Source organism: Rhinoderma darwinii, chromosome 5 (genome assembly GCF_050947455.1).
Source record: "Rhinoderma darwinii isolate aRhiDar2 chromosome 5, aRhiDar2.hap1, whole genome shotgun sequence".
Classification (NCBI taxonomy): Eukaryota; Metazoa; Chordata; class Amphibia; order Anura; family Rhinodermatidae; genus Rhinoderma; species Rhinoderma darwinii.
The window spans coordinates 51,148,141-51,167,173 of record NC_134691.1 but is presented as its reverse complement, the minus strand read 5'-3'; the positions used below and the strand labels follow the sequence as shown (position 1 = coordinate 51,167,173).

At 41.5% G+C, this 19,033-nt stretch overlaps 1 protein-coding gene across 2 annotated transcripts in view; it reads left to right on the top strand.

Moving 5' to 3' along the window:
• The window catches only part of VPS13B (vacuolar protein sorting 13 homolog B), an 886,671-nt gene that overhangs the window by 414,929 nt on the left and 452,709 nt on the right, over window positions 1-19,033 (top strand). For both annotated transcript variants that reach the window (XM_075825953.1, XM_075825951.1), the window contains exons 20-21: window positions 693-802; window positions 2,115-2,259. In XM_075825953.1, coding sequence (XP_075682068.1) covers window positions 693-802; window positions 2,115-2,259 — 255 coding nt within the window. The remainder of the gene's footprint in view (window positions 1-692; window positions 803-2,114; window positions 2,260-19,033) is intronic.

The window sequence follows — 19,033 nt, the reverse complement described above, 5'->3', positions numbered from 1 at the left end:
GTGGAGATCAGGATCTGTCAGCCGACAGATATTTTATGCGTATGACTGGCTAAATAGATATTCTAAAACCCAGATGAAGACTTTGGGATTCGTTTTTTTGCTTTTTTGCATCCATGCAAAAATACCTTATGGTTAAAAAAAATCTTTATAGTGGAAAATTTAAGATTGAATTGGTGATCAGTTGGTTTAACGTTCTTATGATTAGCGTATTTGGGGGAATACCATGACACAAACCAAAGGATTAAGGGGGAAAAAAAAGTTTTGTTTTTTTTTATACTGTATGTCATATTCATTCATTCATTCATTCATTTCAAGGGGTTGCTTTACACCATGTCTTTGCCATATAGTGAATGGTTTTTTAACTACATACTGCAAAAATCATAAACTGCTAAATATGCATCAGGATGTCTACGGTTGGATTCTGTTGCCATTGACTTGCATTGTATACCCAGTTACTGCTTTTTGACATGAGCGAACAGTTCAGCCTGGCATATTTTTACTCAACTTTTTTTTTTCTCTCCCTTAGAGCTTGTAGAAAGTCTTAAATACTGATGAATATGTGTTTCTCACTCATTCTCAGTCATTTCTAGGTTTAAAATCTCTTTGACTGAAGCTGCGTTTTTTAAACTGTTGTATATTCCTTTTATTATTTAGTGTCATTGTAATGCCTTTTTGGGTGTTTTTTTTTGTAGGTGCAGTGCTTTTGGCGAGTATACAAGGTGTAGCACTGAATGTTGACCCAGTGTTGTATACATGGCTTCTTTACCAACCTCAGAGAAAAAGTGATCGGCAGCTTCAACAGGTAACCGCACGAGTCTCTGTAGACCATTTATGCTTTGAATCACTATTGTAATATTTCTAAAGATGACCATACACATAAGAAAAAAGTCGAAATCGTATTATTCTTTCTTATGTTACCCTTTTATTTGATTCTCGTCAGCCTATGACCCTGTTTTTTATTCCCTCATTTTGCTCCTCTAGTTCCTCCTGGACACACAGCTAACATTTTATATTTTTTTTATTATACACCCTACTGTCGATATTGCTTGTGTATCTCCCTATTGACTGTATATGCCATTGTTACTACGTATGTGTTTGTGTGTGTGTTTATGTATAATTTAGAAATATATATATATATATATATATATATATATATATATATACACACAGTATATCGTACTGTTACCTATTGCTGTTACTGTTACCTCTGATATAACAACAATATATGTGATTCTTTTGTACTATTTTGACTCTAATATAAAAAGAGTTAAAAAACAAACAAATGATGCGAATACGGACAGAGCCTTATTTAAGATGATTGGAGTGATATTCTACCGGTGTTTGTATAGTTTATTTTTAGTGCAACTTTTCTTAATCCCAGTGTAGTTCTCATGTATAAAGTAAATTACCTGCACATATCTGCCAACAGGGTTAAAGGGGTTGCCTTCTGAAGATAACCCATTTTTGTAATGACGTCAGTCCGGCTTCTAACACCCCCAAACACACACAAAGTTGTGGCCAGTTATACGTTTCGGTCACTGAAATTCACTATTATGTTTTGGCCATTGAAATGGACTGGCTGGGTTTGCCAGAGCGGGAACCCCTCATACTTAGCAGGAGTCCCCCCTTTATGATGTCAATATGCCCTAGTAGGGCATGTAAATTTGTAACTGCTTAAATGGATGTGATATTTTTTTATAATGGCTTGTGGTTTCATTGATGACTTTTGGATAGACTAGGGGTGTCATATTTTTCCCAGATTTTTTCAGAAAGTACGCTTAAAAACTGCATATCTGTTTGGAAAATGTTTTCTGATGTTCCTACCGGACTTTCACAAAGGAATGTTGGTCTAAGGATGCAAATTGACCCTGTCCTATAAACTAGCTTTATCTGTGCACCTTTACCGAGTCTGCTGTGATTGAACATTTCATTTTGAGAGTCCATGAGAACCAGTCCAGTTTTTGAACGGCATAAACAGTGACGGCTCCTGTTTCTGGTTCTGCTCTGGCAGCGATCCTGTGAACCTGCTAAACACTTAATTATACCAGTTTTACCTTTCACCTGCCGAATGTACTACATTGCCGTGTTTATTTATTCTGCTTTTCCCTCCTCAGCCGCTGGGATCCGCTCCTCTTGCCATGCCACTGTCGAGGAAGAAGGAGGATGAGGTGTCAATTGGCAGCACGCCCTTGGCAAAGCAGGCATCGAATCAGCCGTCTGAGTATGCCAGCAGTCCTGTCAAAACAAAAACCATAACAGGTATGCTCTCTTCTAGAGCTGAGAAAATACATATCGGGAGCTTTTAGTGGGTCAGCTGTGCAAACAAGCTCAGGCACCTTTGGGCTTTTCACAAATAGCCCCTGTGTTAGAGATTTAATGTTTCTATAATTAAAAGCCATCCGTACTTATTATTTCTACAGCTCATGTTCTGCTTTTCTTCTTGTTCATTTTTTTTTTTAACTACAACATTACTTCTGTTTTCCTCATTTTGTTTTAAGGTAGCACATGTTTGCCCTCCAGCTCAGTGAGGTGACAGAAGCCCATAGTTACTTATTTGCACTATACGAATACGTATAGTAGCACTGTGTAATTGGTGAATATGGGACATAGTACAATCACAGCCCGATACGTAAAAGGCGCGTCAATCTTCGCTTTTGATGTCGATCGTGTTATCCTATCCAGTCCTCAATTTCAACAGACCATATTTTGAGGAGTACTTTAAGCTAGATTCACACATGCAGTTGTTGGTGTGTTTTTGTTTTTTTTTTAAATTCAGGAGTGGATCATAAAGGAAGTAAATGTTTCTTTTTTGCATCCACTTGCTTTGGCTTAAACTGCGTAAAAAAAAATGACGTAATAGTTCACTATTTCGTATATTAGCTCTTGTGTTTTTTCTATGGAAAATCTTCAAGTTATGGCCTGCTGGGCTTCATTGAGGATGGGTTTGGGAAACCGCGTTAGATGAAAACGGGCGAAGTAGCAAACTTTTGGGGATCAAAAATTATTTTCTAACCGATATTCCCTTGTGCTTATTGAAGCATAAACACCCCATACCTGATATCTGTAGTGCTTTCCTTCTTACTCCTTCCACTTTCATTGCCGCGCTCATTGTACGGTGACTGATTATATATGCTGATGGCGACCACAGAGAGGTCAGCAGTTATATGATAGCTTGCACCTTCAACTTAATTTGCACATATTATAATAAATCCCCGCTGCACAGTGACTGTGGATGAAGTTGGACACATCTTAAAGATATTAGTAACTACTTCTAACCAAGCAGTTGAAGAAAATATAAAAGGTCTAGTAATGTATTTGAAAAATCTGAAAACCATTTGTTAATATCTTACTTTTATGCTAAAATATGATCGCTTGAGGTCACAGGCCCAAAACATGATGGAGATTCTGATGACAATGTCTCGGATTTCTGTCAGGTACAATGTAATCATGTAGACCTCAACCCTGGGAGTGTGTGTGTGTGTGTTATATATATATATATATATATATATATATATATATATATATATATATATATTTATTTATTTGGGAGATTGGTTTATTCAGTTACTTGAATATACACAAAGTCTACATGACAACATTTCCACCCACAAAATCTAATTTATTTGATGACATTTCCTATTCTAATGACACTTCCCGTTCTAATGATGACATACCTTATTCTAAATATATTTCCTGTTGTAATGACGACATTTCCTATACCAATGACGACATTTCCTATACCAATGACGACGTTTCCTGTTGTAATGACGACGTTTCCTGTTGTAATGACGACGTTTCCTGTTGTAATGACGACGTTTCCTGTTGTGATGACGACGTTTCCTGTTGTGATGACGACGTTTCCTGTTGTGATGACGTTTCCTGTTGTGATGACGACGTTTCCTGTTGTGATGACGGCGTTTCCTGTTGTGATGACGGCGTTTCCTGTTGTGATGACTGCGTTTCCTGTAGTGATGACTGCGTTTCCTGTTGTGATGACTGCGTTTCCTGTTGTGATGACTGCGTTTCCTGTTGTGATGACTGCGTTTCCTGTTGTGATGACTGCGTTTCCTGTTGTGATGACTGCGTTTCCTGTTGTGATGACTGCGTTTCCTGGTCTGATGACTGCGTTTCCTGGTCTGATGACTGCGTTTCCTGGTCTGATGACTGCGTTTCCTGGTCTGATGACTGCGTTTCCTGGTCTGATGACTGCGTTTCCTGGTCTGATGACTGCGTTTCCTGGTCTGATGACTGCGTTTCCTGGTCTGATGACTGCGTTTCCTGGTCTGATGACCGCGTTTCCTGGTCTGATGACCGCGTTTCCTGGTCTGATGACCGCGTTTCCTGGTCTGATGACCGCGTCTCCTGTCCTGGTGACTGACTGCGTTTCCTATTTCCTATTCTAATATAGGGAATGATGTCATTACATTCTCTCAGTAGTGTAACTTCAGGTTTTGGGTCTGTAACTTTAGGCAATTATATCTATCCATTGAAAGTAAAGAAAAATCTCTCGGGGTATGTGGGGAGTTGTAGTTTTACAACAGCTGGGGAGACATTGATTTAGAGCCATTTAGCCATTCTGTCTTCTAATAAGTCAGATAGACAGAAGCTTATATGCTTATTTACAATGAGAGTCAGAGCCAAGCGCAGTACAGCTACTTTATGCCTACTAGAAGCATGTAAGGTTGACTGTTATGTGTTTGTTTATTGTTGAGTGTGACACCTAAGAGGCATAGTCCATCTCTACAAGACCCGTTGGGGATTTTGTTTCAGCGATGGCATTTATGGCATTTTTTCTGTGAAATTTACCAAAGGTATAATTGCTATTTCTGATTCTTTTATACGGAAGTCACTTGTGGTAAATGTTATACATAATAATTAGTGTGCAGACTGTTCTCACTTGTGTCTTCTCACTTGTTCGAAAACCTATTACAAGTCAGTCTTTCAATTAAACTGTGTGAGTACTTAACCCAATTACGAACAAGCATTGTACATGTACGTTGTAGGCCGAGGAGTTTGTATGGAGCATGATCACGGGCTAAGCCCACTCAATACGCTGCTATTGTCAGCTGTATATTACAGCTGACACCCTGCTCTTCTGGGATCGGAGATGATTCTGATCCCGGTTGTTTAACCATTTAAATGCTGCGGTCAATAGCAACATCGGCATCTAAGCTGTTGGAAGTGGGGTCGGCCCACTCCGACAGGCCATAGGCTTCCCCTGCGACACGGTCGTGGGGTGTCGATGGTTATGGTAGCCTGTGGGCCTGATGAAGACTACATTGCTCCTACTAAGCCGTGACATATAAAAAATATAAATATACATATAAAAAAAATTAAAAGTAAAAAAACCTTTTCCCATTTTCCCCAAAAATAATAATAAAAATAAACTTAATTGGTATAGTAGAGTATGAACTAATACAAAATAATATTAGTTTACCCACAGGGTGAACGCCATAAAAAAAAAAGAATTAATAAATGCCAGAAATGCTGTTATTTGGTCACCTCATTTCCCACACAAAATGGAATGTACCCACAAAAAATAAGCCCTCACACAGCTCCGTCAACGGAAAAATAAAATAGGCTTACATAAAAAAATTTCAACAAAATGTTTTGTTTTTTTTTCACTTTACTGACACCATCGAAGCCTCGTCCTATTTAATATAGGATAAGTACTTCCTGACTAAACACTGATTATAATTCATGATGAGAATAAATAAATACTCTATTAGACCTGCTGATCTCAAATATGTGTTTTGTACTAAAAATATTATTCTATAAACATCAGCTGATCACAGAAAGGAACTAATGATTGGACTCGGATCTTCCCAGAATTATTTACATCATTGCAATCTGTCATCTCTGGAGAGTACTGCGCTATTTGCACAAATGTGGTTATTTTCACATTACACACTGAAGTTCAGCTCGGGATTAGATCTTATGTTTTTATTTTTTGCAGCACTATTTAAAAAAGTATTTCTTAATAATTCTAATAATAATCTTTATATAGCGCCGACATATTCTGCAGCGCTTTACAATTGGGGAAGTAACAAATAAGTAAAATGACAAGTAATCAAAACAAAGAATGAGACAAAATGAGAGCCATCCCTGCCCATAAGGCGGGATTCACACGAACGGGTCGTTCCCGAGCCCGAGTGCCGGCCGATAAAATCGGCCATTCTGCCCGGCCGGTTTGCATTAAGTTTTGCATCCGTGCCGGGCCGGGCAGATCCGGACAGTGACATCAGTGGCAACTCCTGAAGGGGAATCCCCATGTGTTCGGGGATTCCGCTTCAGGAGTTTCCCCTGATGTCACTGCCCAGATATGGACAGAGACATCAAGCGCTCTGTCCAGGAGCGGAATCCCCGAAAACACGGGGATTCCGCTCCTTCAAGGAGCTAAAGTGCGGCTAGCACATAGCAGAGCGGGGAGATACCTCCCCGCTCTGCTATAGTGGCGTTGCTACGGTAGTAGCAGCCGCAGCAGCAGCAGCTGCAGCTGCTAGCGCCGCCATCGAAGGTGTCGCCGGGCCAGGGTGCTTTTCAAGCAGGGGAAGGGAGCCAGCGCAGCGCTCTCTTCCTCCTGCTGTACACCCCGGCCCTGCCACACCGTGTACAGCGATGCCATTCGTCAGAATGGCATCAACTCCTCTTCCTCACATGCACTCTGCGCTGTGAGGAGGAGGAGATAGAGCGCAAGCGCCGGGAAACCCGGCCATCACTCGGAACACATTCCGGTGATGGCTGTGTAATACCCGGCCCCATAGACTTCTATGGGGGCCGGGTACCCGGGCAAAGATAGAGCATGTCCTATTTTTTGACGGCCGGCTTACCCGGCCGTCAAAAAATCGGTCGTGTGAATAGCCCCATTAGGAGTCTATTATTCCTAATGCAGCCGGGTGCCGGCCGATTTATGAACGGCCGGCACCCGGCCGGGAAAAGCTGCCGTGTGAATGAGGCCTAAGAGCTTACAATCTAAATATTTATAATTATTATTTGTAAATACTTTATGACGGGGAGTGTAGCTCGGACATAGCATTTTTTATAGTAGGCTTAAATCCAATGTGTCAGGTGCAAAGTGCATAATAAAGTAGCCAAAAAACTAAAAGGGAAAATAGCATACGGTAGTTGTAGAAAGATAACTTAGTGACTTTAAATTTGTAGGTGATATTAGTCAAGTTTCCCATACACAATAGACAGAACTAGGGATGTCACGATACCAGAACTTGGACTTCGATACCGATACTTTGTTTAGTATTGCGATTTCTATACCAATTCGATACCTTGCCAACAATAATAATAAAAAAAAAAAATGTTCTTCCATTTTCTGATGTGAGGCGCGATGTGTGATGATGAATTTAACCTCCACGTGCCTCACATTAATAGTAATTAACCCCATCATGTTTCTGTCATAATGGGTAAATGTGTAAGGTACATGATGGGGTTAATTACTATTAATGTGAGGCACATGAAGGTTAAATTCATCACACCTTGTGCCCCCACAATAAGTGAAAGAAAGCCGTTTTTATATTTTTTTTACAGCGTACACATCATAAATGATGCAAAAAAAATTGTTGTGCAGGTTATTACGGCCGCGCCAATACTGAATGTGTGTATATTTTATGTATTGAGACTTATTTTAATGTTTATTGTAAAAAAGGTGTATGTGTATTTTTTTTAAATTTAATATTACTTTGTTTTTACTTTATTTTTAAACTTTAATGCTCTGGCACATATCTATATTACAGTACATTAGCCTGTGTACTGATAGTACACAGGCAGTTGTTAGGACATACCTAAGTATGCCCTAACAACAGGAAATATGGTAGGACAGGCCCTGGGGTCCTTCAATGGACCCTGGGCTGTCTGCCCATATATGGTATGTCCCTCAATCGCGTCACAGGGATTCCTGTGACGCGATCCAAGGGGCATCCCCCCTTCTCATTTTCCCCTGAATGCTGCAGTCCGCTGTGATCTCAGCATTCACGGGAATAGCGGCAGAGATGAGAGGTTTCTCTGATCTCCGCCGTAATAGAGCGGGGCTGCGGCTGTGTAATACAGCCATTGTCCTGCTCCTGACAGGAAGTTCGCGCGCGGTCAGCATGAGGTGATGCGGCTGGCGCTGCACTAATGAGCGGCGGTTCAGGCACTGAAGACAGAACATAGGGGTGTTTTGTAGTGCGCCTGCCGTGTACTGTTTTCAGTGCCGCCGCTCATTAGTGCAGCGCCGGCCGCATCACATCATCCTGACCCGCGCACTTGTTATCAGGACTCAGGAGCGCGGCAATGACTGTATCACACAGCCGCAGCCTCGCTCTCATACATTCATGTGTTACAATACGGAGCTGTGCGGCCACACAGCTAAGTATTGAAATACATGAAATAACTGTATCGAACCGTTTGGGGATGCAGAGTATCGAAACAGTATCGAAGTTTCGATGCATTGTGCATCCCTAGACAGATTTGGCAGTATCCGCCTACAATCTAATGTGTATGGGTGCCACCCAGCCACCGCCAACGGCAGATGATGGTGGGGGAAGTAGTATCGTGCATGTTGATTTATATTATACCCTATCGCTTGTTTCCGCAGGAGATAAGCCGTTGTCAGAGCTGTCTGACAGCAGCTTATTCCCCTCTCCCCATAGAAATAAACAGGCATACTTGGTTTAGTGTGCATATTTATTAGGAAGTACAGAGAAATCGCTTAAGACTTTGCGAAAATGTCAAATGGCAAAGGTGGAGATTTAGTTGAAACCCCCACTATTGGCTAAAGCCAAGAACCACATACAGCTCTGGCTTATAAGGCTTCCAATGGCAACAATATCAGGGTTCCTAACAGCAACATCACTACTTTTAGAAATTGGCTTCTCTCAATGGGGCCAGCTAAGGCATGGTTCATAGCTTTAAATTCCCTCTTTATTTTTAATGCTTTTAATCCACAATGATAAAACCAAATCTTTTGCAGCCCCAGCCTGACATTTTTTACTACAGATTTAGCCATCTTTATTTTGACTCTGATAACTTGCTGCAGCGTGATATCACACAACAAAAGCCATTAAAAAGTAATTGAAAAAGTCAAGATAAAGGATCTTGCCATTGTGTATTTAAAGAGGCTCTGTCCCCATATTATAAGTGGCCTTTCTCCTACATAAGGAGATGGGCGCTATAATGTAGGTGACAGTAATGCTTTTTATTTAAAAAAAAACTTTCTGTTTTCAATACTTTATTAGCAATTTTAGATTTATGCGAATGAGTTGCTTAAAGCCCAAGTGGGCGTGTTTTTACTTTAGACCAAGTGGGTGTTCTACAGAGGAGTGTATGATGCTGACCAATCGGCATCATGCACTCCTCTCCATTCATTTAGTCAGCGCATAGGGATCCTGCTAGATCGCTATGTGCTGTCTTATACTAACACATTATCGATACTGAAGTGTTTAGACAGTGAATAGACATTCCACGGGATGTATATTCACAATCTCTGCACTTCGTTACTGTTTCTATGGTAGTTACAGCAGAGGAAGCGTAATCTCGTTGTAACCTCTCATCTACAGCATAATCTCGCGAGATTACGCTTGCTCTTCTGTAAGTACCACAGAAACCATAACGAAGTGCAGGGATTGTGAATAGACATCTCGTGGAATGTCTATTCACGGTCTAAACACTTCAGTATCGATAATGTGTTAGTATAAGACCGCACATGGTGATCTAAAAGCATCCCTATGCGCTGAGTAAATGAATGGAGAGGAGTGCATGACGCTGATTGGTCAGCATCATACACTCCCCTGTACAACGCCCACTTGGTCTAAAGTAAAAACACGCCCACTTGGGCATTAAGCAACTCATTCGCATAAATCTAAAATCGCTAATAAAGTGGTGAAAACAGATCGTTTATTTAAATAAAAAGCATTACTGTCACCTACATTACAGCGCCCATCTCCTTATGTAGGAGATAGAGCACTTATAATGTGGTGACAGAGCCTCTTTAATGCGTTAAAAGTCAAGATAAAGACGGCTACATCTTTCTTTCATTATTTTTTACCTAAAGTATCAGCTAATATAGTACAACAATCTATTACCTTGCTCTAAAATGTATTCAAGTGGTAAAATAATTCAGAAATTTCTTTTAGCCCCTAGATTTGTAGAGTGATTATATAACCGCATTGACTTTTTGTGTGATTGACGTATCATTTCCACATACCACCATTAAAAGAAAAATAATCGAAAGAAAAATCACAGGCCGGCTCAAGTGGGTCTCATATGTCGATCTACTTATCTAGTAAATCTTGACATTATTTCATCATAACTCATGAATCCAGCGGATTAGTAAAACTGTTATTGTGCATCAAAATTCCGGACGGAAGGGAAGTTTTGTGCCTCTAAAATTAGCACCATATGCAGTAGTGTTTATGTAGCTTTTAGCATGTGACACCTCGTATTTCATTTCTGATGACATGTGATGCATGGTGCCAGTGAGCTTACTTATATTTAGTTTTATATAAACAGCTAATATGTAATTTTTATCTATCTGGGATTTATAATGATCACTTAATCCCATTACATATTTTATAATCACCATTCTGTCAAAAAGGATATTGTTTTATTATCATAATGTTTCATAAGAAATATCTATTACTAGGTAAATAAAGGAAATCCATTCACACCAATCTGCAAGTCCTAGTCCAGTATTCAATTTACTATAACCTGTTCATTACTTCTGTAACACGATCAGGATTACAATTGTGAGCATTTTTTAGTTTGTCTTTACAAAATATAAATATGAACTTATAAAAGAATTCATGTGGCTCAAGCGAACTCCTTTCGAACATAACAGCAAAGTTTGGAAAAACCGTATATTCGTTTTCATAAGGTAGCATTTAAAAAACATATAGGCCTCATGCACACGACCGTATTTTTTCCCACCCGTAAATACTGGCGTAAATACGGGTCCGGTGTCACGTATTCCACCCGTTTTGCACCAGTATTTACGAACCCGTGCTCGTAAATATGGGTCCGGTGTCACCCGTATTCCACCCGTATTTACGAGCACGTTTTTGGCGGCAAAATAGCACTGCACTAATCGGCTGCCCCTTCTCTCTATCAGTGCAGGATAGAGAGAAGGGACAGCCTTTTCTGTAATAAAAGTTAAAGAAATTCATACTTACCCGGCCGTTGTCTTGGTGACGCGTCCCTCTCTTCACATCCAGCCCGACATCCCTGGATGACGCGGCAGTCCATGTGACCGCTGCAGCCTGTGATTGACCTGTGATTGGCTGCAGCGGTCACATGGCCTGAAACGTCATCCAGGACGTCGGGCCGGATGTCGAGAGAGACGCGTCACCAAGGCAACGGGCGGGAGACCGGACTGGAGGAAGCAGGAAGTTGTCGGTAAGTATGAACGTCTTTTATTTTTATTTTTTACAGGTTTATTCTGATCGGTAGTCACTGTCCAGGGTGCTGAAAGAGTTACTGCCGATCAGTTAACTCTTTCAGCTCCCTGGACAGTGACTATTTACTGACGTCGCTTAGCAACGCTGCCGTAATGACGGGTGCACACATGTAGCGACCCGTCATTACGAGAGCTCCATAGACTTCTATGGACTGTCCGTGCCGTTATTACGGCCTGAAATAGGACATGTTCTATCTTTTTCAACGGCACGGGCACCTTCCCGTGAGAAAACGGGAAGGCACCCGTCGCCAATAGAAGTCTATGAGCCCGTTATTAGGGGTCGTAATTACGACCCGTAATAACGGGAGTTTTTACGGTCGTGTGCATGAGTGTGTGTCATTATCGAAGTCTTGATATACGGTGACACGCATCGGGACTCTGTCTTGCCCATGGGTCATTCAAGCCAAGCATTTGCTTTTTATATCTACGCTTTCTTTTTACTATTTTTGATGGAAATACATTTGGTACACTGACCTCACCATATTCTGCCTATTATAATATAAATTGATTTTGAATGTATTGCCATCTTTTAGTTATTCATCCTGTTTGCACAATCACTTTATTGGTTGCGTTAGGACCTTTTCGGTGACTAAGGTGTTTATCATCCCCCTATTTTCACCCTCTTTTTCTCTTTATTTCCTCCTCATGCATTCATTATTCTAAAGTGATTATTTCTTTGTGTTTATAACTTTAAACATTTGGCCATGGGTGATAGGTTGTTCCTGTATCATGAGGCAAACCTTCTAGTGTGTTTTTAAATGTTTTTTGGAAGTGTTTTAATAAAAATAAATTTTTGATTACATGATTTTTGACACATTTTTGGCACAACAATAGATTTTTGTACGCACTTTTTTCCCCCCAATGTATGTTGGATTTGTAGTGCCGTACAAACATGACACCCCCACCACCACTAGAATGCACAGTGGACATAATATATACATGCTTGGGTTTCTTGCAACAAATCTTGTCTTTGCCATTTGGCATTTCACAACAGAAATCTGGACTCTTCAGACCAGGAAATTAGTTTACAGCACAAGTTTGCCCCTAAAATCATTCTATTGGCTGTTTCATCTGCCATTCAAATAGGGGTTGGTAATTCCCGCCCACCCTCGCTACCATTGGTTCAATCTATACACACACCCTCTGATACGTCACAGAGGATTCCCATAACAGTGAGAATTTCTCGGTGCGCCGTCAGTAGCCCCGTGAACCCCTGAGGACGCTACATACGTAGCGAAACATGTCGGGGGGGGGGGGGCTCTCTATCTAATTTAAATACATGCTGGAACTTAGGGTTTTACAATTTAACAATTTACAACTTAACTGCCTAGGAGTCCTTTGCTGTTATCAACGGCCTCCTGACTCTGCCTGTCTGCAGCTATAGACGGCGAGCACACCTGTACACTGTTACAGCCACTAACGGCTGCTGACCCAATCCATGCATTGAGAATTTTAAACATTCATGTTGGTTTTGTCTGTTTGCTGCAATAGCATAATAAAGATTATATTTAAAATGTAACAGTTCTATTGGTAGTTGGGAAATAGGGCCATTTTTGCCTCTGGCATTTGTTTTTCAATTTGTTGTATCAGGCCTGCCAGCTACCAAGGGTCCAAACCTCTTCTATTTTCCTAAAATCAGCCTGTCTCAGATTACTTAGGTCTTCAGCTCAAAATTATGTTGGAACTGAGGTGAGGCAAAGAAGTGGCAACAGGGCTTTGCTGCACTTACACCATATCTACCGTAACGGACATTAATCACATTAAAAAAGAACTAATGGATTTTTAGTGAAGATCCCCTTAAAATAAATATTTAATGGTAAAGTTTAAATTTGACTGTCATTAAAATATACTTTTTTTTTTTTTGGGCGTGAAATCACTAATACATGAATCTTTTTAATGTATGTTATTAGGTCAAAGTCTGTAGCCTGTAGTTTCCCATTCCTCTCTGTAAGGCCTCACACACGCAAGCATGTTTGTTCCGTGATATATACGGTCCATATGTTGGCCGCATTTCCCGGACCGAACACACTGCAGGGAGCCGGGCTCCTAGCATCATAGTTATGTACGACGCTAGGTGTCAGTGCCTCGCTGCGGGAAAACTGTCCCGTACTGTAATCATGTTTTCAGTACGGGACAGTAGTTCCGCGTAGAGGCAGTGACACCTAGCGTCATATGTAACTATGATGCTAGGAGCCCGGCTCCCTGCAGTGTGTTCGGTCTGGGAAATGCGGCTGACATATGGACTGTATATCACGGACAGAACACGCTCGTGTGAATCCGGCCTATGTTCAGAAATCCCTTCAGTAAAATTTACCTCTAGAGTAATACAGTTAATATAAGACCGAGAGGAGGGAGGTGCAGCTGCAGTTTGTGTTTGTGAGACTGCAATCTGTGAGACGGCACTGGAACAGAAGTGGGGAGACATCTGATTTTCTCCGAGCGCTATATATAGTACTAGCATTACACCAGGACGAGCCCACCCCATTAGCAGGGATTGAGAGTGAAAATATGCATTTTTAGAAGGCATTCAGAGAAGGAAAAAGACCCCCAAAAAACACAGGCTACCCTGAATCATTTACAACTGCAGGAATACTTGTGATTTCTATTTTTAATAACATTTATGCTCTAAAGCTCAAGAAATTGGCAATACACTTAAAGGAAATATGTCAACAGTTTGGAGACCTCAAAACTGCTGACAGCGCTATATAGAGGACGGGGAGGGTAGTATAATGATACCTGTTTTGGCGGCCATGCAAGTTACGTGACTGAGAAATCAATGTTTAAAGGGGTTTTCCAGTCATAAGAAATTGATGGCCTATCCTCAGTATAGACCATCAATATCTGAACGGTGGGAGTCAAACTCCTGACACTCCTGCTGATCAGCTGTTTTAAAGGGGCCGTAGCGCTCGTACAAGCTCTTCTTCTCCTTCATTCCTTATCTGTTTGCACTGTTAATCGCTGACACATTTGTAGTGGCGGTTCACAATATTACAGCCTCCTCCCATTCAAGTGAATGGAAGAAGGCTGTAACACTGAGAACTGCCGCTACAAGTGTGTCGGAAATTCACAGTACAAGCAGTGGCACTAGTGAAGGGGAAGCAGCGCCCGTATGTACAAAACAGCTGATTGGCGGGGATGCCGGGAATCGGGCCCCCATCGATCAGATATCCTGAGGATAGGCCATCAACTGCTTATGACTGGAAAACCTGGCACTCCCTTCTTAAGTGCCACACTCTACTATGAGTGACGGCTTTAGTGTCCAATCAGGGGATCGCTTGAGCCATCACTAAGAACAGAGGGGAGGGGCTGGCGGCATCCTCTCAGAAGAGCCAGGAGCACGTGAACATGAAGTGGTTGCCACAGTGGCACTTGTGGCAGCGGGTGGGAAATAAAGGTTGATTTCTCGGTCATGCCACTTGCATGACTGACACGACAGGTATCGTTACACTGCCTCCCCTTCCACTATAGAGAACAGTCAGCAGTTTGGAGAGCTCAAAACCACTGACAGATGCCCTTTAAGTTAGTGAGGATATTAACTATTGGGTTAAACTTTTGTGAAATATAATATTTCAAATGAATTCAGAAATTGGTTGGATTCAGAACTTTACCCTATTAATAGACATGCTGGACCTTTAAAGAGCCCTGGATTTTCAATTCATTGCCATAATGTGTGTAGATTAAGTGGCTTTGAAAATTGTAATACTTCCCTTTTTCTCCCTCATTTTACTCCATGGTTAATAAATACTTTTGTTTTCCTTGGATTGCTCATTTGGACTGAAGTGTCATGATTTAGCAGTTATTTTTAGTACTGAGGGAAAAGCAACTCTCCGCACTTACACAAAGTAGAGGTACGAGTCTCCACAAGGAGCGCCTGTGTAATGAATCTGCACCCCAGCTCTCTGGGAGATTTTACAACAATTCTTATGCAGCATAGTATTCACTCACTGTCCGCATCCACAGATCATAATGTACACCCCGCTGCCTGTAATAAGACTGTAAATTCCACTGGGGGTATCTGGTGATATCCTAAACCACAGCAACAAAACGCTGAACGCTTTAATAATGTCACAGGAACTCTTAGATGGAATTACAGCATGGTTTTTTACACGGCATTTGGGTGTATTTTATTTACTGCAATACATGGTAACCAAAAATAACACACACCAATTTGTGCTTCCTGGGATCTGTTTGCAGCTATAAATGCAATGACTTTGAATGAGATATTGTGAAAGAAATTACAATGCTGGAACCGGTTCTGCTCGCTTAGTCAAAGACCCTTAGTCATTAAAACACGGTATTGTAATACACTATTAGAACATCTGCACAGAGGCTGCTCGACTGATCAGGTCCCGGGGCTGGTCTGTGCTTCAGCATGTGTTGGCTACAGCTTGTCAATCTTTTGCAGTATTTTAACCATGCCAAGAAGGATTAGTGCCGTTCTATACGCTAGCATTTTGAAACGAAATGGGCATAATAGAGATCTCAAAAATGTAACACAAGTGGAGATTGTAGAGCCACCTTAAGGCCCTTTTACACGGCCAATTATCAGTAAAACGAGCGCCCACAGAACGCTCCTACCCGATAATTGCCCAACGATCAGCCGATGAACGAGCAAACACTCGTTCATCGGCTGACCGTATTGTTCATGCAGGCTAAAATATTATCGTTCTTGTTTTAGTCCTTCAGCACTCCGCGTTATTTTGTGGTGCACAAGTAGGCTTTCACACCAATATATAATAGGAACTTCGCACGCCGGTGTATTTCCCAAAAAGTGATATTTTAGAATAGAATAGGTAGTAACCCAAAATAATATTTAACGTTTCGGTCTTACACCAGACGTTCTTCAGATACAGGTGTAGTCCATGGAGACCGCTATAAGCGCCATATACCTGTCTCCATGGACTGGACCCGTATCTGAAGAATGTCTGGTGTAACGTTAAATATTATTTTGGGTTACTACCTATTTTATACTTTAATAATATATCACTTTTTGAGAAATACACCGGAGTTCCTATTATTAAAATAATATAGTTGTCGGCAGCTCATCTTCCTGTGTGAACAGTGAGACGTACTGCCGACATGATAGAGATGTATGGGGTCGAGCGATCAGAGTAATGACAGGTCATCCCCATACATAGCTCGTTGTGAAAGGAGCAAAACGAGCGTCGATCAAAGAGCTGTTTCGTTGATCTACAATCGTTTACACAGTCCACGTCGGGCCGTATAAGAGGAGCCTTAGTTAATTTTGTTGGTAAAATTATGGTCTTGTCTACTCTACCAGTGCAGGGGGTCTAGCAATGCCCAGCAATATTTATCTCTCCTGCTCTGTGCACTTAGGCTGGGTTCACACTGTGCGTTTTTGTACGTGGTTTTAGCATGTGTTTTTTTTTGTTTTCGTAGGTAAAATCTCATTACCCTTAATGTGAGTTCAACAACCAATTAAAAAAAGGCATGCTAAAAACGCAACGAAAACCCAGAGGGGGAACGAAGCCATACATTTTTGCTTTTTTTGGAACCTTTGTCCCACCAAAGAAATTTGGAGTCCAAGTAGCTGTTATTCCAGTCTTCTTATACCCCCAAGTCTGTAGTTCAGTGCTTATGTTTTTGGTGTAAATAGATCTCATTGAATAAACACCCTTGTTAGGCTATGTTCACACAGAGTTTTTTGCAGCCAGAAAATTCTGCCTGAAAATTCCGTCTGGAATTTTGAGGCAGATTTTGATCTGTTTGGCGCGTTTTTCGCCCATGGCCATTGAGCGCCGCGGGCAAATGACGCAGCGAAATACGCTTTCTCTGCCTCCCATTGATGTCAGTGGGATATCAGAGACGTAAACGCCCGAAGAGAGGGCATGTTTCCTCTCCTTCATGCGAAACGAACGATTTTTCCGCTCGCGGGAAAAAAACGCCTCCACCTCCCATTGAGATCAGTGGAAGCCATTTTCAGCCGTTTTTTTGGTGCGTTTTCCACGTCAAAAAAACGGCCCTAAGTGTGTCATCTTCAGCACAGAGAATTTTCTGTGGAAATGTTTTACCATTACTCCTTCATTATAGAAATCATTTTACCAGTATCTGCTCACCCTTTTGCGGGTAGCCTCCATTGGGCGTTGCATAGTATTTGATGGCAAGAATAGCACAGATGCCAATATTATTCTTCCTGTCACAATCTAAAACCTCGTCTTTCTCATCCCCATGGCTCCTGTGTGTAGAACGGCCGCCAACGCTATAGAATATTATAGCGCTGGTGGCCGTTCTACATACGGGAGCCATGGAGACGAGCAAAATGTTCTGTCATCTACTGAAGAGCCGCCGGAAGCACGAACTTTACACAGTTTGTTCTGCTGCTAGAAGCAGAATTGGTGATTCAAGTGATTTAGAAAAATAATTATTGGCACACTCCTGCACTATAATTGTTTTTCAGTGAAAGTGGAGGTACGCTTTAAGCAGAATTTTTACTGATAAATTCTGACTACAGAGGAGACTGTTTGTACTCATGGTCGACTAGTTACCCCCATAATTCTGAGCACTAGTGATAAATACAAACAGGAGTAATGCCTCATGCACACGGCCCTGTGTGCCGGCTGGCTCCTGTCCGTGATCCATGGAAAGATAAGACCTGTCCTATCTTTCCACAGATTGGAAAGTCGGGTCCGTTTTCATGGACCCGATTCACCCGCTATAGTGAATGGGTCTATGAAAACTATCGGGTGCCACTCAGACGCCATGAAAAACGGCCCATGTGGCACTCGGTCGTGTACAACGGGCATTAAACGGGAATAAGGAGACAAAATGGGTAATTAATATATATTACAAAGCGGCAGATTGTTATATTTTATCACTATAGGCCGAAACTTGTTTAAAGGTGAAATTAATCTATCAAAACATTTTTTTACAGCAGTCCATAATGGGTGCATAATTATTAGTTTTTGGTTTTTATTTGGAGAATAAAGACATGCTTATGTGAAATATTTCTAGTTATCGCATCAATGCCTTGCACTCAGTGAGCCGTATGATCATCGTTTATTCATGCCTGCTGCGTAGTGTTTGACCACTCATTAGAAGGAACAAAATCAGCAGGTGACGCTAACTGGGGTTAAGTAGTCACGCATGAATAAACAGTCAAGTGCTGCCAAGACCTTTACTGTGGTATTATATAGGCGTCCAGTGGCCAGTCGTTATGAGTTAAGGTACAAGAGTCGGGAAATGGTGTGGCTTACGCTGATGATTAGGCAGTCTTACTGTTGCATTTAGGATACAATGAACTCTAAATTGGACACAAGGCCAGCCTTACTTTGGATGGAGCCATGTGCAGTACCTTCTGTTGGTGCTCCTCTTCCCATTTGGTGTACTGTCATACTGTGTGCAAATACGTATACCAAACCGTGCAATACAGTATGGTGCCAAAATAGAATACGTTGGCCAAATAGCACTTTCATACAGTTGCCTAAAAAAACAATAGTCTACGCTGTGCTGCTTCGTTTCTGATCGGTTTTCCTCGGAAAGCCGAGCGAGCGGTTTACGGACTCGTAGACTTTTTATTGAGCCCATACACCGCTCTGAGAAAAGCTGGTCAGGAACAAAGCGGCTCAGCAC